A 22473-nucleotide genomic window follows, 5' to 3' on the forward strand; every position below is an offset into this window, starting at 1 on the left:
AGCCAGGGATCCAGAGGGACATGTGCAACCCAGTGGCCCACAAGAGCAGTGTGGAGCCAGGGTTCCAGACGGACCTATGCGACCCAGCGGCCCACAAGATAGTTTTGGAGCCGGGTCTCCAGAGGGGCCTGTGCAGTCCAGCTCCCCACGGAATCAGCTAGGAACCAGAGCTTCAGTAGGGCCTGTGCAACACAGCTGCCCATGGGTCCGGCTGGGAGCTGGGGCTCAAGAGGGACCTGTGTGACTCAGCCGCCCACGGTGCAGGCAGGGAGTGTGGCTCCAGTAAGGCCTGAGCAATACAGCTACGGGTGACACCTACGGCTAGTGGGGAACACAGCTTCAGAGGGGTCCATGCAATCCAGCTGCAGTACCTGCCAGGACACACCAGTACCCACCCCCAGTAGTCAGTCCTCCAGGATCCACAGCAGGCAAGAGGTGACATGCAATAGAACAGTTGAGAAAGCACAGTAGCCTTATGTGATATACAGTGAGCTGCCTAGCTACCAGATGGCTAAAATGGGGAGACAAAGAAACAACACCCAAAGGAAAGAAAAAGAGGAATCACTAGAAAAGAAACTACAGGAAATGGAAGAAAGCAACTTGTCAGATAAAGAATTCAAAGCAATAATTTTAAGGGTGCTCAAACAATTAGGTGAGAACTACAAGCAACTTAATAAGAATTATGAAGAGCTCACTGGAAACTACTTCAGGTTAAAAAAAGAGGTAGAAGCTACGCATAAAAAGATAGAAGCTATGCATAAAAATCAAGAGGAAATAAAGAATGACATAGATGTTATGAAAAATACCTTAGAAGGGTTCAATAGTAGATTAGAAGAAGCTGAAGACCCAAATAGAGCAGCAAATGGAAAAAAAAAAAAAGTTTAAAAAGCAGGAGACTTTAAGGGAGCTGTGGGACAATACAAAACATAACAACATTCACATTATAGGGGTACTGGAAGGAGAAGAATCAGAGAAAAGAAAACAGAACCTGTTTGAAGAAATAATGACAGAAAACTTTCCTAAACTGGTGAAGGAAAACGTCACACAAGTCCAGGAAACACAGAGAGTCCCAAGCAAGATGAACCCCAGAAGACGCACAGATAGACACATCAGAATAAAAATAGCAAACATTAAAGACAAAGAAAGAATCTTAAAGGAAGCAACAGAGACAGAAAGTTACCTACCAGGGAGCTCCCATTAGACTGTCAGCTGATTTCTCAATAGAAATGCTGCAGACCAGAAGGGAGTGGGAGTGGCATGAAGTATACAAAGTAATGCAATGCAAGGGTCTGAATCCAAGACTACTCGATCCAGCAAGGCTATTTCAAAACTGAAGGAGAAATAAAGAGTTTCACAGATTAAAAAAAAAAGCTAAAGGAATTTACCACCACCAAACCAGCACTGCAAGCAATGCTGAAGGGACTGTTACAAGAAGAAGAAGAAACAGAGGTGGGGAACATAGGCATAAAATTAAAATGGCAACTAATAACTATCTATCAATAATTACCTTAAATGTAAATGGCTTAAATGCTCCAATCTAAACACATAGGGTAGTTGATTGGATAAGAAAACATGACCCATATATATGCTGTCTACAAGAGACCCACCTCACAACAAAAAACTCACATGGGATGAAAGTGAAGGGATGAAAAAAATTTTCCAAGCAAATGGAAATGAAAAAAAAGCTGGTGTAGCAATACTCATAAGATAGACTTCAAAACGAGGGCCATAATAAGAGACAGAGAAGGTCACTACATAATATTAAAAGGATCAATCCAACAAGAGGATATAACCCTGGTAAACATATACGCACTAAATACGGGAGCACCAGAATATATTTTAAAACTTCTGGAGGACTTCAAGGGAGAGATCAATAGCAATACGATCATAGTGGGTGACTTCAACATGCCGCTGATGCCACTGGATAGATCTTCCAGGCAAAAAGTTAACAAGAATATAGAGTCCTTACAAGATGAACTAGATCAATTGGACTTCATTGATATTTACAGAACATTTCACCCCAAAGCTGCAGAATACACATTCTTCTCAAGTGCACATGGGACATTCTCAAAGATATACCACATGTTAGGACACAAAGCAAGTCTCTACAAATTCAAGAAGGTTGAAATCATATCAAGCATTTTCTCAGATCACAGTGGCATGAAACTAGAACTCAATTACAATAAAAACACATAAAAACATTCAGACGCTTGGAGGCTGAATAGCATGTTATTAAACAACGAATGGGTTACTAACAAGATCAAGGAAAAAATTAAAAACTTCCTGGAAACTAATGAAAATGAACACACAACAACACAAAATCTATGGGACAGCAGTCCTCAGAGGGAAGTTCATAGCACTACAGGCCTACCTCAAGAAACAAGAAAAATTCCTAATTGACTTTCTAATCCTACAACTTAAATAAGTAGAAAGTAAACAAAAAGAAAAACCCAGAGCTAGTAGGAGGAAGGAAATAGAAAAGGTCAGAGCAGAAATAAATGACATAGAGACCAAAAAAATAATTCAAAAGATCAATGAAACAAAAAGCTGGTGTTTTGAAAAGATAAACAAGATTGATGGACCTTTAGCCAGACACACCAAGAAACAAAAAGAGAGAAACCAAATAAGTAAAATCAGAAATGAAAGGGAAGTAACAACTGACACCACAGAAATATAAAGGATCATCAAAACATACTATACACCAACAAATTGGACAATCTAGGAGAAATGGGCAAATTTCTAGAAACACACGGCCTCCCAAAACTGAACCAGGAAGAGATAGGAAATTTGAACAGACCAATAACAACAAAGGAAATTGAAGGTGTAATTAAGAAACTCCCAGCAAACAAATGCCCAGGCCTGGATGGCTTCATGGGGGAGTTTTACCAAACATTCAAAGAAGAGCTAATACCCATTCTCCTCAAACTATTCCCGAAAAAAATCCAAGAAGAGAGAACACTTCCAAACTCATTTTAAAAGACCAGCATAATCCTAATGCCAAAACCAGATAAAGACACTACAAAGAAAGAAAACTACAGCCCTGGCCGGTTTGGCTCAGCAGTTAGAGCATCAGCCAGCGGACCAGAGAGTCCCGGGTTCGGTTTCTGCTAAGGGCACGTACCTTGGTTGCAGTTTGTCCCCGGCCTCGGTTGGGGTCGTGTGGGTGGCAACCACTCGATGTGTCTCTCTCACATCGATGTTTCTTTCTCTCTCTCTTCCTCCCCTCTTCTTCCCACTCTATCTGAAGATGGATGCAAAAGTGTCCTTGAGTGAGGATAAAAAAAGAAAAAGAAGAAAAAGGAAGGGAGGGAAAGAAAGAAAGAAAGAAAGAAAGAGAGAGAGAGAGAGAGAGAGAAAAGAAAGAAAGAAAGAAAGAAAGAAAGAAAGAAAGGAAGAAAGAAAGAAAGAAAGAAAGAGAAAGAAAACTTCAGGCCAATATTTCTGGTGAACACAGATGCCAAAATCCTTAACAAAATATTAGCAAATCGGATTCAGCAATACATCAAACAAATTATTCACCATGACCAACTGGGATTCATCCCAGGGATGCAAGGATGGTACAATATTCACAAATCAATAAATGTGATACACCACTTAAACAAAATGAAAGATAAAAACCGTATGATCATATCAATAGGTGCTGAAAAAGCATTTGACAAAATCCAGCACCCATATCTGATAAAAACGCTCAGCAATGTGGGAATAGAGGGATCATAGTTCAACATAATAAAAGCCATATATGAAAAATGTACAGCCAAAATCATACTCAATGGGCAAAAAATAAAAGCATTCCCCTTAAGAATGGGTAGAAGACAGGGATGCCCACTTTCACCACTCTTATTCAACATAGTACTGGAAGTCTTAGCCACAGCAATTAGATATGAAGAAAAAATAAAAGGGATCCAAAATGGAAAGGAGAAAGTGAAACTGTCATTATTTGCAGATGACATGATATTGTACATAGAAAACCCTGAAGACTCCATAAAAAATCTACTAGAGTTAATAAATGAATTTGGCAAAGTAGAGGATTCAGAATAACGTCAAGAAATCGACTGCATTCTTATACACAAATGGTGAACTTACAGAAAAAGAAACTAAAAAAAATCCCATTTACCATCTCAGCAAAAAAAAAAAAAATGAGATACCTAGGAATAAACTTAACCAAAGAAGTAAAGGACCTCTTCACAGAAAACTACAGGTCATTGGAAAAAGAAATAGAGAAAGATATAAAAGAGTGGAAGCACATACCTTGTTCATGGATTGGAAGAATTAAGGTCATTAAAATGTCTATACTACCCAAAGCAATCTATAGATTCAATGCAATCCCCATCAAAATACCAACAATATACTTCACAGAACTAGAACAAATACTCCAAAAGTTTATATGGAACCAAAAATGACACTGAATAAGCACAGAAATCTTGAAAAAGAAGGACAAAGTAGGTGGGATCACATTACCAGATATCAGGTTATACTACAAAACCACTGTAATCAAAACAGCCTGGTACTGGCACAAGAACAGGCATATAGATCAATGGAACATAACAGAGAACCCAGACATTGATCCAAGGCAATATGCTCAATTAATATTTGACAAAGGTGGCAAGAGCATACAGTGGAGTCAAGACAGTCTCTTCAATAAATTGGTGTTGGGAAAATTGGACCGCTACTAGCAAAAAAAAATGAAGCCTAGACCACCAACTTACACCATACACAAGAATAAACTCAAAATGGATAAAAGGCTTAAATGTAACTCATGAATCCATAAAAATTCTAGAAGAAAATGCAGGCAACAAAATTTCAGACATCACATGCAGCCGAATTTTCAATGATACAACACCTAAGGCAAGAGAAACAAAGAAAAAAATGAACACATGGGACCACCAAAAGTTTCTGCACAGCAAAAGAAACAACCATCAAAATGGAAAGGGAACCCACTATATGGGAGACCACAATTGCCAATAATGCATCAGATAAGGGGTTCATTTCCAATACATATAGAGTGCTCATACAACTCAACAAAAGGAAGACAAAGAACCCAATTAAAAAATGGGCAGAGGACCTAAAGAGACACCTCTCCAAACAGGACATACAAATGGCCAAGAGACATATGAAAAAATGCTCAACATCACTAATCATCAGAGAGATGCAAATTAAAACAACAGTGAGGTATCACCTCACACCTGTCAGAATGGTCACTATCAACAAATCATCAAACAACAAGTGTTGGTAAGGGTGTGGAGAAAAGGGGACTCTAGTACACTACTGGTGGGAATGCAGACTGGTGCAGCCACTATGGAAAACAATATGGTGTTACCTCAAAAAGTTAAAAATTGAACTTCCATTTGACCCAGTGATCTCACTTCTAGGAATATACCCTAAAAAGCCTGAAACACAGATTAGAAAGAATGTATGTACCCATATGTTCATAGCAGCACTATTTACAATATCTAAGATCTGGAAACAACCCAAGTGTCCATCAGTAGATGAGTGGATATAAAAGCTGTGGTACATATACACAATGGAGTACTACGCAGCTGTAAGAAAGAAAGATCTCTTATCCTTTCAGATGACATGGAGGGACCTGGAGAGTATTATGCTAAGTGAAACTAGCCAAGCAGAGAAAGACAAATATCACGTGATCTCACTTATTTGTAGAATATAATGAACTAAACAAACTGATGAACAAAATTGACCCAGAGACACAGAGGCGGGGTACAGACTGACAAGCCTCAGAGGAGGGGGATTTGGGGGAGGGAGAGATAAGCCACAGAACTTATATGCATGTATGCAGGACCAATGGACATAGACAACAAAGTGGGGGATGAGGCAGGGGGGATGGGGAGGAGGGTGTCAATGGGGGAAAAAGAAACATCTGTAACAAAAACAAATTAATAAAAAAATAATTTTAAAAAGATGTAATAAAGGCTTAAGTAGCGTGTGTGTATGTGTGTGTGTGTGTGTGTGTGTGTGTACACATACATACTTGGATATTTCTATTCATTCCTTCTTCCCTTCCCCTTTTCATTTCTTCACTCCTCTCTCCCTTCATCTCTGCCTTTCACTCTCCTTCCCTTCCTTTCCCTTCAAAAACATTTTCTCCAAGTTAAAAATAAAAGCACCATGATGCCTGATTCCCAGAGAACCACATGGAAGGGTTTTCCATGGCTCACTGGTCCACACTCAGCTGGTTTCTTGCCCAGTTGTTCAGGAGCTATTTCCAGTGATTCGGGAATGCCGTAAGTCCAAGCTCTAAGAGTAAGTGATAGCCTGGAGATAAGACATTGAAAAAATATACTAGACTCTCCAAAGACGGTGTACAAGCAAAAAATTCTCTCTCTCCTTTGAAGATTGGGAAATCCTAGGATCCGAGTATAAAGTGTCCTGTGTCACTCTGGGTCCAGCTCTCTTATGTTAGAAGAACCTTGTTTTAACAAAGCAGCAAGTGTGAATCTTCATGATGCAAGTCCCTGCTAATGTGGCTTTTGAGAGGTGCCCTGCTGTGGAACCTTCGCTGCTTGAAAGCTTGGACCCTCAGCTTCTCTAGGTTCAGCCATTGCTGCTAATCGATGGTGCGAATCCATTGCATCATCCATGCTCATTGTCCAAACCCTGTCATGTTCCATACCTTCCACAGAGGCCTTGAAGCCTCAGGGAAAAGGAAGATTCTTTCAGCCACCCCCTGGGTATGGTTTCAGATAAGCGTCATATGTTTGAACAAGCAGAGGATTGAGGATGTTTGGGCCCACTGGAGACTTTCAGTGGTGTGTTTAAGTCTGAAGCTCCTAAGCTACACCGTCTCTCAGAGAGCAGCAAGGAGTGCTTCTCATTAGTTCACAAGAACTGGGTGAAACACTCAGCTGGTATTTCAGCTGCACTCCTGTGAAATCCCACGGCCTTTCATCTCGTGCACTGTGGTTCAGCGCCCTTGAGGAGCTGCTTAGGGCTCCTTTGGAGTTTTGTCACACACTCTACTGGGATGCCTCACGCTGTGGGACATGCCTCGGGCACTCTGGGGACTCTTCTCAGAGAGGAGCTCTTTAACTTGAACCAATCTGTTGAGCTCCTTGAAAGACAGTTTTGTGCTGAGTGGTACATTCCCCTTGCGGAATCTGCTTCACCTAAGTCTCACCGTCCAAGCAGAAGCATAGTAGAAGCCTGGCCACCTTTCCAGCAGAATCTCAGCCTTGGGAGGGCAGATGAGGGGCTGAGAGAGGTGTTAGCTTGGTCAGGCAAGCTAAAGATGTCACTTGGCAGGAATATTAAGTGTTGTACCTGTGAAAAAATTAATTTAACTTTCATAGTTTATGTAGTTCAGAGGCGCCGTGTGTTGATGTTTTTTGAGGATCTTGCCCAAGATATGGATTTGCCAGTCCTAGATTTTACAACTCAATCCATAGCAGTGTAGATCATTTGAAATTGCAGAGAGTAATGTTGAAATCATTTACAACACTTAAAGCTAAGTAAGCAAAACGATGCATGAAAGTCTAACTCGTGATACACTAGAACGCTGCCTGGCTTTCCCTGCCTGTCCCCCAGGCTCTGTCTGTCCAGCGTTCTCTTGACGGCAGCATCACTGCATCTTACATGAAGGCAAACACTAACAGTACCAGGGCAGAGAAATAATCATTCCTTTTTTTTTACTTGAATCTTCTCTAGTTTTCTCTGGCCAAGTAAAGAAAGTAATTTTTCACATCAACTAGGAAATTAATAGAGCAGCATCACCATGCCCTGAGTTTAACCCAAAAAGTAGTAGAGCCCTGGCCAGTGTGCTCTCAGTGGTTAGACCACTGGCCTGCACACTGAAGGGTTGCAGGTTTGATACCCAGTCAAGGGCATGTACCTGGATTACAGGTTCGATCCCTGGCCCCGGTCAGGGCGCATGTGATAGGCAACCAATTGATGTGTCTCTCTCACATAGATGTTTCTCTCTCTCTCCCCTCTCTCCCTCCCTTCCACTCTCTCTGAAAATCAATGGAAAAAATAACCTCAGGTGAGGATTTAAAAAAAGAAGTAGTAGAGAAAAAGAAAACTAACAATTTGTGTGGCTAATTTCTGCCAAGCACTGTGCAAGATACTTTATGCATTTTATTAACTCTAATTGTCATAGCAACCCTGTCACATATGCATGAATATCGTTATTTTTCATAGAAGAAGTCACTGTCTTGAAGATGTTACATAAACTGCCCAATTATCACACACACCATGTTGTGTTAAACCTGGAATTAAACCCAGATTGACCTCACAAATCTGATAATATACCCACAGAACATTGAGAGTATATAGCCAATATATGAAACAATAAATGTCTTAAATATGGACGAAACTTTGTTATTGTTGTTAATCCTCACCCAAGGATATTTTTTCCATTGATTTTAGAAAGAGTGGGAGGGAAGAAGGGAGGGAGGGAGGGAGGGAGGGAGGGAGGGAGGGAGGGAGGGAGGGAGGGAGGAGAAACATCAGTGTGAGAGAGACACGTAGATTGGTTGCCTAACACACGCTCCCCGACTGGGGCCAGGGATCGAACCTGCAACCCAGGTACATGCCCTTGACCAGGTATCAAACCCTCAACCCTTTGGTATGGGGTGGGGTGGGGTGGGGTGGGATGCTCTTACCATTGACCCACACTGGCCAGGGCTAGATGAAAGCTTTGAAAGCAGAAAAAGTAATGGAATATATCTTTGTATGTTCTAAACTTAAGATTCTGAAATTGAAATGGAAGACTCAGGCGGTTAAAAGTCTTTCAAAAATAAAAACCTTACAGAGAGTATTTAAAAATAAAAGTGAAATCTAATCGTTTAAAATATAATAGTTTTAGGCCTAAGTGCATTATCGAGCAAGGAAAAAAAGTTCCAGAACATCAAATATTCACATTGCGCATCCTAAGAGAGGTCTGCGGAAGAGGGAACGTGATCCTGAGTTAATTATCTACTGGTGTTTAACCCTTCAGGCATTTCTGTTGATTCAAAGTTAAGAGACAGAGGCACAGTTTCCCAGGAACCTTCTCCTTTTTTACCTTTACTCTGTCCACACCCAGAAACATCTTCACATCTCCCCAGGCACAGCATTGGCGCCCAGGTTCCTGTAATGGGCCAGAGGTGTCAGGATCTAGCTTGTCTCCAAAGAGAGGAGAGGAATGGATAACCCAGGAAAAGACCACCCGTGCACCCCTAAAGTAGGGTCTGTGTTCCCTTCTTAATGTAATAAGATCTCATGAGTGATATTATAGCACCATCACCAAAACCCCAGCTCCATAAATGCAGGGTTCTAAATGGGGTGGTCTGCTAACTCTTGTCCTTTGGCAAAGATGCTCGCCTTCCTTAATTTCTACAGACGTGCAAAATGGACCTGGACTCCATGAACCCTCAAATTCCCCACAGAGCAAGGTGGCTCTTCTTTCTGCTGTGTGTGCTAGTTTAGGGAAGTTTTCTACTTTGGTCTTTTTTATTTAACCCTCACTCGAGGACACTTTTTTCCATTTTTTGTTCAGATAGAGCAGGAGGAAGAGAGAGAGAGAGAAACATCGATGTGAAGGGACACATCGAGTGGCTGCCACCCGCATGACCAACCAGGGCCAGGGACAAACTGCAACCGAGGTACGTGCCCTTAGCGGGAACCAAACCCGGGTCTCTCTGGACCGCAGGCCGACGATCTAACCACTGAGCCAAACCGGCCAAGGCCCTACTTTGGTCTTTTGAAGTATTTCAGGAGATGTTTCCATTTCTGTTAGTGAGTTTGTCTCTACTGGCATAAAGTGCGATTTTTCACTTTCAAGTACTCTCCCTACCTAAAACCTGGTCGAGAAGTAGATGCCTGTAGAAGACCTATCTAACCAAGCAGGTGAACACAGGGTGTTTAAAACATGCTTCTGCAGGCTCCCCGGAGCTGGTGCTCCCCAGAGCAGGCAGCACACCCTCACTGCAGCCCAGCCGTGCACTTGTGCCACACCCAGCGCCGGGGTCCCTTCAGGACATTCTTTACCCAGCTCTGTGTCAACACCTCTGATAACAGACGAATCTGGCCAACCAAGCCCCAACCCTAAAGCAGGAGCCCCCAGCCCCTGCACCTTGGAATCACAGAAAGCGTTTAAAATGCCCAGGCCCACCCCAGAGGGTCGTGGCATAACTCACTGTAAAAATGTAAGGCAGGTAATCACTTACCTATTAAATAATAATTTCTGAATATTCTCCTGTCATTCTAACCTGTCAGAACTTTTTTTACATCCTGATTGTGACATCCAACATCTAATTTATTTTCTATCCCTTCCAGCTATATGTCAAAATTTCCCATTATAAATTTCATTTATTTTGTGATTAATACATGAGTATTTATTGAGGACCCACAAGATTCCAGACACTGGACTGTGTGCCCGTTTCTCCTGTCCAGCGGTCAGTGGTCACCCTGGCCCCAGCCTGGGTGCGTTTGCTCTGGTCAGACCTCCTTTGCTTATTCATTGACAAGACTTTGGTGGTTTTAAGACCTAGTGGTCAAGTTGTTTTTCCTTTTTTTTATCCAGCATGTCTTTAGACCTGTACATTTGCCCAGTGGTCTTTTGTTGTTGTTTCGGCGGTTGTTTTTAAAATACTGTGTTTACCTCCCAAGGTCAGTCAGAAATACAGATGCTTTACATATTTCTAAGTATATTTTTGGCAGCTTACAAGTACATTGGCTTTCAGGATGTCTGTGTGCTTGTTATTTGTCTTATTTCTGATCTGGATCCTTGAGGACTAGGGTCTTTTTTTTTTTTTTTTTTAACTGTAAACATAAAGCCAGATCTGGGGCAGGACCCAGAGGGAGCCTGCATTCGCCAGGGAGCCATTCCCCCTTCCTGACCTACCGGTCCTCCCAGTCGGGGAGGCGGGAGTCCTGAGTGGTCGGAGTTCTCGGCTGCAGACACTCCTGCTTCAGTTTCTCTGCCTCAGCAGAACCTGAGAGAGACTCATTCCGTTTTCTGTGTGGATTACTTATCCAGCTCAGACGCACCTGGCAGGGACTATTTTTAGTGTGAGGAGGAATCAGACTTTCTACAGAATGGTGATATGGCACGTGGTGATTATGCAGTAGCCCTATGCCTATGGCAAACCTTTTTAATAGTCAGGGCAAAGGATTTTTCACTTTGTGGCCAGTATTGCTACTTTCCTGTTGATACTGATCACTTAAATGCCAGATTCATTGGGCTGTTTACACATTTTAAAGCAAAGAGGACATGAATTTTGTGAGTTTTCTGAAGACTCCCTCCCAGTAGACAGAATTGTGGCCCTTTAAGAAGTGTCCGCACCCGTGCCGACAGCAGAAACGGCAGCCCCTGGGCTTGTGTGGAAGGGGCGTGGCGTTGTCCTCAGAGTGTGTCCCAAGACCATGGCTGAGCTCAGAAACATCTTTAAGAAATTTTGTGACCCGACTTCCTTAATTCTCTCTTTTAAAAGTTTAAAAACTCTGTATCATTTATCTATGCAGGGCAAGGTAAGAACCCTGGAAATTTAAGTTGGAAGACTTTTGTTAGTATTCTGCAAAACATGTTTAAATATCTGTAACTACTACATTGGTCTATCAGATTTAATACTGAAACCTACCATGTAAATCCAAACACAATCATTTCCTATCTTGTTATCCCATTAACCAAGGGCCTAGAGTCCTTCACTTACTTAGTTACTGGGTTCTAGTTTTCTCTGAACTAAATACACAGTGAAACATCTCTCTGCAAAGTGCCAGAAAAAGCCAAGGCGGTCTTCCTGAACAGCAAACCAGAGCACTTACGTACCAGACACCAAGCTCATTGAAAAGTGGAGTCATTAAGATGGCATGGTACTGTCACAAGAACAGCAGACAGACTGACCAATAGAACAGAACAGAGCATCCAGAAACAGAACTATACATGTATAGTCATCTAATTTACGACAGCTGATAATAAAATGCAGTGAGGAAAGAATGGTCTTTTCAAAAAATAATGGTGGGCCGGTTTGCTCAGTGGCTAGAGCATCAGCCCGTGGACCAGAGAGGCCCGGATTCGGTTCCCACTAAGGGCACGTACCTCTGTTGCAGTTTGTCCCCGGCCCTGTTTGGGATCGTGTGGGTGGCGACTGGTCGACTAGTCTCTCTCACCTCGATGTTTCTCTCTCCCTCTTCCTCCTTATCTCCCTCCTGCTCTATCTCAAGATAAATGCAAAAGTGTCCTTGGGTGAGGATAAAAAAATAATAATAATTAAAAAATATAGTTATAATGACAGGTTTGTTATATCCATGTAGATAACATATAGTGTGACCCTACTTCACACCAGACATAGAAATCAATTCAAATGGGCTACTGATATAAATGTGAACATTAAATAATAAGGCCTGTTGAAAAAGCATAGGAGAACACCATCATGAATTTACAGTAAGCAAAGATGTCTTAAACAGAACACAAACTACTAACCATAAAAAAAATAATAATTAAGAACTTCTCTTTATCAAAAGACACCATTAAGAGTCTGAAATGGTAAGCCACACAGGGGCTTGAAAATATATTTGCAAACCATATATCCAATAAAAGACTCATATAAGAAAAAATTTTTTTTAATTTCCACAAATCAATAAGCCAGATAACCTAATAGAAAGTTGCAGAGGGGCAAAGACTTGAATAGAGACTTTAGAAAAGATGATATCCAAATGACCAACAAGCCATGAAAGGTTGCTCAACACCTTAGTCATCAGGGAAATGCGAATTGAAACCTCAGTGTGATGCCACTGCACACCCACCTGAAGGCCACAGCAGGAAACACTGGAAGAGGTGACAGACATGTAGAGCAACTGGAACTCTCATTTCCTGCTGGTGAGAAGGTAAATTCTTACAACTCTTTTGGGAAACACTTTGACAGTATTTACTTAAGCTGCACATATTCATAACCTACAGCCCTACAATGCCACTCCTGGGCATGACTCCCGCAGAAATGCATACCTGTGTTCACCAAAGGACCACCTTAAATGTTCATAGCAACAGTATTTTATTAGCTGGAAATCAGAAAACATCTAAATAGCGGAGTGGATAAATTGTGGCACATTCACCCAATGGAATATTATAGAGCAATGAGAATAAATGGTCGAAAACTACCCCCAGCCATATGCATGAACCTCACTATTGAGCAGAAGAAGCCAGATACAGAAGAGTATAAACTGAGTATAAATTTTTAAAAGCATAAGAATAAACAATAATAACCTATGCTGTTAGATAGTAGTTACCCATGGGACAGGGGAATGATTTAAAGGAATATATGGTGGGGGGACTCTGATGCTGGGAATGTTTTATTTCAAGGTCAAGGTGTGGTACACAGATGTGTTCAATTTATGATAATTTATCAACTGTTAACTTATGATGTATTTATTTCTCTGAATGTTTCTTTTACTTTAATACAAATTTTAAAACACGTTATAACCCAGTAAGCAGGCTACAAAGTTAAAAAAAAAAGTCTGTCCTGTAAAATGGGAAGGGTGGGGAGAGGCACGGAGGAATTGAAGATATTCCAAAGTTAATCAAATGATTAGGGTGAGCCTGCTGAACAGAATGAAAGTTAGTCATCAGTCATGCTTAAGCCAAACTCAAGTTGACATGGGACATATCATTGAGAATCACTTGCTTTGGACTCTTTACAAAACAGTACTGATCTTGTCTCCTTTAACCCACCAGGAAAAACTTAGTATTTAAGATAAAGCCCATTTGAACATGGAAGGTATGCTTTTTGTTATAACAGAATATTTCCCAAGTAGTATATTTCAATAGACAAAAATAAATTGGCAGTTTTTTTAAGTTAAAAATTTTAATTCAAGTTTAGCTCATCTGAAAAGGGTTAAAATTATTCGTAGCATTATATGAATAGACTATCACTTAAAAAAACACACACACTTTTAACTAATAGATAAGTTGAAAAGCGCTCCCCCTCCCCCATGCAAAAGGTACTTTTTATTTGAAGGAATATAAGGCAGGCAAAGCTAATATGACCACACAGTCTCTCTGCCACCCCCTGGGAGGTTCTAATCAAGCCTTGTACTCTGATTGAAATGCAGGGCTCAGAGTGGGAAAACTGATTAACAAAATAAAAAGCCAATGTGTTCCCCGTGCAAACAGCCATCAGCTTATCTTATGTAATTATGTAGCCTATAAATCAACACAGCGTGCAAGGGCTTCCGTTGTGGTGCAGATATCTTAATCACTAAGACATCTTTAACCATGAAGAATTTATATCTGCATGATCCATTTTTCTCCACCATGCTTCACTTCAGAGGATAAACTAATCTTCTGTCAGGGGGTGGGTTCTTGATTATTTCTTCCTGGTTTTCCTTGTTTGTTTTCCTCATTTTGATGCACTCCATTTTTTCTCTTGCACTTTCTTAAATAAGAGTGCCCCATTCATCCACCCTGTCTGCTTGCTTTTTCTTTCCCTATGCATCTTATTAGACATCTTGGAACAAAGCTTTGGATTCCTACTTTTCATAAGGCCTTCTGAGAATGATGTTGGGTGGGAGCTAGGGAAACAGGCTTAATACCACAGGCAATAAGAGCTTCTTGATGTTATTGTGGGGAAATATTTATGATGGAAAACAATGCCAGAAAGGGCTAATGATCACTAAACGTTACCACTTGTAGAGCCCCTTCCGCGAGGCAGAAAGTAACTGCCACACCGGTGATGCTGGAAAGCAGTACTTGCTGAAATAGTTTTGTTTTCCCAGAGCCCATTAAAGCAAAGGCAGCCGAGAGACACTCAGATCAAATTCCACCTCACCTGAAGCACTCACCCCAACCATCCCAGCTCACTGTGCTCAGCCTCCTCAGATCCCCGTAGGTGTAGGTCTCGCTGTCACTGCCATTCCGTTGTCATGTACTGTAGATATTTGTTCATGACAACTGCTGTTCCATCGGCAGTCCTGATGGGCAGGGCGTTTCAGCCACCTTCTGGGGATTTTTTGCCATGCTTGAGTAGTTTTCCTAGAAACCTGGAAATCACATCCTGTCAGAGAACCCAGTATTTTTTTATAAGTATGTTGACCCTGCTAGATTAAAGATTTCATTGGGGGGGGGGGGGAGGCAAACATTTGGTGTCTTGCAGTTTAAAAAAAAAAAAAGTAACTAGAAACTTCATGAGGTTCAGCAGAATGTTTCCATCATGAAATCCAGGAGTCTGCCCTGCTCTGCCACCTTCTCAGCAAGGGATCCCAAAGGGTTACTAGGAGGAAGGGATGGCACATTTTCATCCATGAGTCTCCAGCACCTTCTGATGTTCCTGATATATAGTTAGCACTCAGTAAAGGTATGTGTGTGTGTGTGTGTGTGTGTGTGTGTGTGTATTTTTTATCCTCACCCGAGGACATTTTTCCATTTTTTGTTCAGATAGAGCGGGAAAGAGAGAGAGAGACAGAAACATCGACGTGAAAGGGACACATCGAGTGGTTGCCACCCGCACGACCCAACCAGGGCCGGGGACAAACTGCAACGGAGGTACATGCCCTTAGCGGGAACCAAACCCAGGTCTCTGGACCGCAGGCCGACGCTCTAACTGCTGAGCCAAACTGGCCAGGGCAATAAAGGTATATTTTAAATTCATGTTATTGCAGGAAGGACTTAGCCTGCAGACTTAGAAAGTCCTGTTCTGTGGGATTGTGAGGTGGGCAATTTATTCTTACAAGAACATGGCTTCTCCAGCCTCCTGATAGTACGTTAATCCTGCCGCTGATTTATCTAATGTCCAAAGCTTTTGAATGTGGTCTCAGTCATATATATAAAATGCCAGTGTACCAGGTCTCATCACAGGGGACCTTCTTAAATTGTCTAACACCCACCTTCTGTTGGAAACATAAGTGAGGAAAAATACTGATATCCAGGAAAGATCCCCAGAGAGACATCAGTCTATATACTCCAGGCTCTATCTTTAGATCAAGTTGACCCTGACAGTAGCTTGTCCCATTACAGAGACAGCATCATTGATTTGCTTCTCAATCTTATGCTCCTTTCCAGCAGTGACAGCTGCATATTTGATCACGTTTCCTGTTATGTCCTGGTTTCCAGAAGTTCAGAGTCAAATATTTTTAATTGGAGTCAAAATTTACATAACATATAATTAACCACTTTAAAGTGTATAATTCAGTAGCATTTTGTACATTCACAATATTGTGCAGCCGTCACCTCCGTCAAGTTCCAAAACTTAACCAGTCACTCTGTTCCCAACCCCGGGCAATTTCTAATCTACTTTCTGTGTCTGTGGATTTACCTGTAGTGCAGTTATTTTTTGTAATTCTCCATTAGCCCTTGTGGGCAAGGCATTTGTAGTCGCTTTTTCGTTATTTCCTTATGTTACTTATTTTGTTTGAAGCAAGCAGCCTTCAGATATGTGTGGAAAGAAGTTGAGTGGAGATACATACAAATAAGGATATTCTCCTTTTTACCTCCAGAGCCACTCACTGCCCCTCTCTGGGCTACTCTGTTGGCCTGCACGATGGGCTCTCAGGCTTCTGGCTCCTGCGCTCAGCTAATAGGGAATCGTGGCAGATTCCCGCTTCCTCCCTACGGATTCATGGGGCTGGCTGCAGCCTTTGACTGAAGGTCCCAGCTCCCGTCGGGTAGCCCTGTCCACTCGGTCCTTTCCAAATCCTGGTTCCACCAACAGCTCTATCCTTTGCCCCTTCAGGCCTAGTGGGGCATGGTGCCCTGTTGCTTCTGGCCCTAGAGTATTGCATTGTCCCTGTGGGACCTATCACACCTTTCTAAATAGCCCCTTATTACACTCTTCTCAAACTACCCTAATGTGAGTGTACCATCAGTTTCTTGCTAGGATTTATATAAGCATCTTCTACTCCATGGTTCAGTTCAGCCGTCAGTCATGGTTTGCTTCGAGTCCTCTATAAGAAGGTCTGGCAGATTCTCCTAGGGTCCGACAGTGTTTTCTCCCAGGCACCCCGTGCATTCACATCTCTTCATGCCTTTGAGATTCAGGATCTTTGTTTATTTCTTGGAAGATTAAGCAGTCTCTGGAGATACGGTGTCAGGAACCCATGCATCCTGTATGTTGTGGCTCCATGCCCCTGTGTACGTGGTTGAACATGGCTCGCCCATCCTGGGCACACACTGCAACTGCAAGCAGTGGGAAATGAGCAGAGGCACAGCCATTTTTCTAAGAGCAAGTCCAGTATGAGCCACAGCTCATTTACTCTCACTTCACATTGGCTGGAACTTAGTCACATGGCTGCACCTCGCTGCAAAGGAGTCTGGGAAATGCAGTCCTTAGCGGGGTAGTCAGTGGCTTGGCTAAAACTTTGGAAGCTTATACTGAAGAAAGGAGGGAAGATAGGATGCCAAGGCACAATGATCAGTGTCTGTTGTTTGTAAGAGATTAAGTTAATAAATAAGAGAAATTTGATTACTTTTATCTGTTAAGCCTAATGAGTTTACCTTTAGACATGAGAAAACCAGGTAGAAGAACATATGTGATTGTCACCTCACAAACCTTCCTATTAAAATTCAACAAGTGTGTGGGAAGGCACTTGGGAAATGAGTCCTGCTGAAATTGGTCCTTCTAAAGTGTACAGAGATAACGTAGAAACGGCTCCGTGGGGCCGGACCTGGCGGGAGAGAGGCTGCCAGGGAGCACCTGGCTCGCAAACGGGAGGGCGGGGTGATTCTGGGCAGAGCTAGAGGATCAGACCTGGTGCACTTGCGTTAGCAGCAGAACTGTGACTGTCAGAGTTGAGAGGTGGGCACCGTCTGCTATCGTCATGACGGTAGAACGACTAAAACGGGCTGCAGGGCCTGACCAGAAGTCTTTCCGGGGGGCCCAAGTGAGGCAGGTGAGGAGCAAAGCACTGCTCGGGATAGGCGCAGGGACCACTCACTGTGAACCCTACTGAGGGGAGTTCACACGGCAAGGTGAGCAAGACCGAGAGCAGCAGCCGCTGTGGAGTTAGGTTGGGAACAATCTCTGGGAGTTACTAATGATGTGATGGGAATATGAGAGCCATGAGACCGCAGAACCAACAAGCCCTCTGAGTAGACCGAGATTTGTGGCCCCTCCCAGCTACTAGCAGTGACACCCCGGAACTGACAGCAGGAGATACAGACCTAATGACCTCTCATCCGCCTCTAGAACTAAATTATTTCTTTTTCTTTTAAGGACTAAATTATCACCAGTCCTATAAGAAACATAGCACATACAAGAATCCTTAGCATGAATATGAATATGAATGTTGCTGGCATGAATATTCTCTTTACCTCGTTTAAGAAATGTTATTTCATCTCAAACTGAAAATGGCTCTCCCATGGGACCCTCACCTTCTTGAGTCAGTGCTGCCTGAGCCTCGGCAGCAGGGGTACAGGTCTCCTGTGTCACACTCTGAGGGGCGCCTTGGTGATCGAGATGTACTTGCAGAAAGACAAAGTTGTGTTAATGAGGTCTCAAACACCAGAGCAGTAGAAAATCAGAAAAACGTTGCAGAGCAACATGCAGTCTTGAAAAACAAGATGACTCAAGGCTTGAGGTCATAATGTATCAACAACAATAATAATGTTTTATATAGCACTTTGCAAATTACAGAATGTTTAACTACACATTGATTTCATTGTAATAAACACTCGAAAAAGATACCATTTAATAGCTAAGCAAGCAGACTTAGAAAGTTTTAGTAACTTGTCAAACGTTTCATGACCAAAGTATTGTGAAGAGAAGAATTAGATGCAGATGTTTTAACTCAGTGTCAAGGCCTCTTCCCTATATGACCCTTCTGAGCTTTAAGTGATTTCATGTGTTTTCTCATTTGTTCATACATTCATTCAACAACTATTGATTGCACTCCTCCTCTGCACCCATTATTATCCCAGGCACTGAGCATGCTGTGGTCGACAAGACATAGTCTCTGCCTGCACAGCAAGCCTGCACTCTGGCAAGGACAGAGGCACGTAATGCAAGCTGGCAGTTAAGGAATAGTGAGGTGTGTGCTACAACAACAGGAATGTGGCCAGCTGCGGGCACACAGAGAAAGGCGTCTCACCAAACCATGAGTCAGGAGAGGCTTCCAGAGGAACTGATGTTTACACTGAGCCCCCCAGGCTGAGTAGGACTTGAAGGAATGAAGAGTGTTCCAGAGCCAAAACACAGCGTGTGTAAAGTCACCCCGGAGGGAGAGGTGACCCTAGATCAGGTCTAGAACAAAGAAAGACCCGATGGATTTACAAATTCAACTTAGTGTACACCCTCCTGCTATGTGGCTAGTTGGAGACATCATCCATTTACCCACCCATCCATCCATCCTTCCATCCACTCTCCCTGCCCTCTTTCCCTCCCTACCTTCCATCCTTTGTTCCAAACATCCATTCATCCATAATGAATGCTAAGATGTTTATTGAATGAATTAATTTTGCTTTTAATTCTTACCCAAGGATACTTTTCTATTTATCTTCAAATAGAGTGAGGGGGGGAGAGAGACAGAAACATCTCTGTGAGAGAGACACATTGATTAGTTGCCCTCCCGCATGACCCTGACCAGGGCCGGGGGCTGAACCACAACCAAGGTACATGCCTTTGACCAGAGTCAAATCCATGACTCTTTGGTACGCAGGCCAATGCTCCAACTGCTAACCCAAACTAGCCAGGGTGAATTAAGTAATCAATTTAAAAATACTTATGGAGAGACCTAGTATGTGCCAGGCACTGTATGTATCAAATGATGTACAGGCATAAAGATACACAGACTTTATCCCAACGGATGCGAAGTTTAACATTTCATTGAAGAGATAATCCTCAGTGCATGTGTCACTGAGTACGAGCTGCGAGAACAGGTGTCCTCGGAGGTGCCCCAAGACATTACCACTGGCTGCGGGGATTTTACTCAGAGAAAAATCTGTTTCAGTGATGAAATCAATAGACCAATATCAGACTGAACATTCGCCGTTTTTGTGTTCGTCTCTTTACTTACTTGTTTTATTTTGTTTTGATTTCTGAAATTTGTTCTTTCGTAGATTCTGTGGCAACAGCATCCGGGCCATTACTAGTTGAAGTTGCCAAAACTCCTGGTGCCAGCCTTGGGGTTGCCCTCACTACCTCGATGTGCTGTAACAAACAGGTCATTGTCATAGACAAAATCAAATCTGCAAGTATTGCAGACAGGTGAGTACCGTGGGAAGTGCCAACGTTTCAAAGCTGCACGTATACTAAAACACACACACATATACAGGAGTGGACAAAGTAAGTTTACAGTTGTTCGTATGGAAAAAGATATGCAGGTTATGATTATTACAGTAGCTGTATTAACTCAGAAGAATGTCACTCACAATTATAAACCTACTTTTGCCTACCTCTGTGTGTGTGTGTGTGTGTGTGTACTTTTTTATATATATACACACACACACACGTAATACATATACATACACACACATTCATACACCCACAGACACACACAATAAAACACATCTTTTCTGCCAATTTATACAAGTTTCAAATGGAAAACAAGTTACTCTTCCAGGGCTTGATGACGATTCGCCTCCCTCATCAGCCCCCGTGATGTAATGCCACCTCATCCAAGCGCTCAGTGTGGCCCTTTAAAAAGAAAAAAGAAAGCAGTTGGGTGACCGAGCCAGTTATCCTGTGTCCTGGGCGAGGCAGCGGAGTTTGGGCTTTTCTGATTGCTAATAATCCAATCCTGCCACCACAAAATCTCATTCCTTTTACCTTAAATAAATAAAATGATTTTTTAAATTACACAATCTTTAAAGAAAGGTCCTCCTGTTACACTGTGTTAATCTTAGGGTTTCCCAAATCTTCAAGGGTCCCTGGAAACATCATTTATTCCTATGAGAGTGAAAACATCTTAAAGTCCTTTATCCTGAACTCCTTTTCCTAATTAATATCCTACACATTAGACGGGGACTCACCTATTACATTACTTTACAGCTCCTGGTAAGAGAGCTCCGCCTCCCATAGCTGAGGACCCCAAGTACGTCCACGTGGAATTATATTTTAACATGGAAGGGGTGACCTGAAATGCTTTTGTCTTGAGAAGTAGACTTCTCACTGTGGAGATTTTTAGATATCCTCATGCCCAGCCTGCCCTGCACATCTTCAGTCTCCAGTGCCCTCGCCATGCCTGGTAACCCTCTGACTGGGATGCTGTGACCTGCAGCAGCCCCGTGGTGGTCAGCCACCTGCAGCAGCCCCGTGGTGGTCAGCCTATAGCTCATGACGGCCATCGATCCAGGGTGTCTCCAGTGCAGTGGTGCAAGATGCTTTCATTCGCTCCGTCTTCTCCCGTTCCGCAGGGCTAACCAGTGTAAGGAGCTGTCCACTGGACTGGTACGTCGGGGTGCTGACCGCCCTGTTTGCTTTTCTCAACCTGTCCAGTAGCCAGTCTCTTGAGTCCACAGGATGTGGCAGCTGGCCCTCCCTGCCCCAGCTTCCCCGACTCTCACCACACAGGCCACGTGTCAGCTTTTCCAGCATGATCCCCAGCATCCTCGAGCTTTTGTACTAAGTGTTTAACTTCAGAATAACAAAATAAAACACAAGAATAATGAACTGGCAATCTGGGAGCTTGTGTGAAAGGGTTCTGAGAAGCATTAGCTGAATCTCCCCCACAAGTTACCCCCCTCACACGTAATTTGTTGTCAAGGACCCTGTTCCAACTTGGAGTCACAGCTCCACGTTCCGAATATCTACCAGCTCGGATTTATGGACAGAAAAACCTAGGAGGGAAAATCACAGAAAAAAGTCAAGGGAACCTTTTTTCCTGCCCTTCCCTGTCCCACTGCTCACTTCCCCTCAACTTTCCGCACCATTACCCCAACATAATTGTTTGTTGTCGAAGGACATGAGAAAAGTGTTTCCTTGAGTTTTTCTGGGTTTTTTTTTTTTTTTACAAGGTTTTGCATTCCTATGCATAGGTACTTAACATTTGACAGATGGTGTTTCCTATAACACTCCAACTCTTCCCCTTTTTGGAGTAAATGGAAACTGTGAAGGACCTGACAGTCGTATTCCAAAGAGGAAGAGCACTGAGCACCCATCCCTGCTCCCGCAGGTGCGGCGCGCTGCACGCGGGGGACCACATCCTGTCCATCGACGGCACCAGCATGGAGTACTGCACGCTGGCGGAGGCCACCCAGTTCCTGGCCAACGCCACCGACCAGGTCAAGCTTGAGATCCTTCCCCATCACCAGACCCGCCTGGCTCTGAAGGGACCTGACCACGGTGAGATGATCCCTCTGGATAAATCCCTTTATCTCCTCCATACAGTTATTGCTTCTTCCCGCAGAGTTAGGAAGATCTGGGGTTTAGTGCTGCCCTGATCATTTTTCAAAACAGCAGGTTATCTTTGTTTATTCGTCTTTATCTTCTAAATCCCTTTTGCCAAGACAGTGTCATTCCTTTGAAAGCCCCAAACTGAGCAAAGAAACATAGTTTGAGAATGTATCGATGAATTTTCAGGCTAGTAATAGTTGATTTTTTTTAAGCCTTTGGTGCA

The 22473-nt window shown here is 42.8% G+C and overlaps 1 protein-coding gene across 2 annotated transcripts in view; it reads left to right on the forward strand.

Annotated features, from left to right (window-relative positions):
• Window positions 1–22473, forward strand: part of GRIP1 (glutamate receptor interacting protein 1) — a 257088-nt gene that overhangs the window by 135543 nt on the left and 99072 nt on the right. For both annotated transcript variants that reach the window (XM_036251411.1, XM_036251412.1), the window contains exons 8-9: window positions 19976–20123; window positions 22030–22199. In XM_036251411.1, coding sequence (XP_036107304.1) covers window positions 19976–20123; window positions 22030–22199 — 318 coding nt within the window. The remainder of the gene's footprint in view (window positions 1–19975; window positions 20124–22029; window positions 22200–22473) is intronic.

Source organism: Molossus molossus, unplaced genomic scaffold (assembly GCF_014108415.1).
Source record: "Molossus molossus isolate mMolMol1 unplaced genomic scaffold, mMolMol1.p scaffold_m16_p_10, whole genome shotgun sequence".
NCBI lineage: Eukaryota > Metazoa > Chordata > Mammalia > Chiroptera > Molossidae > Molossus > Molossus molossus.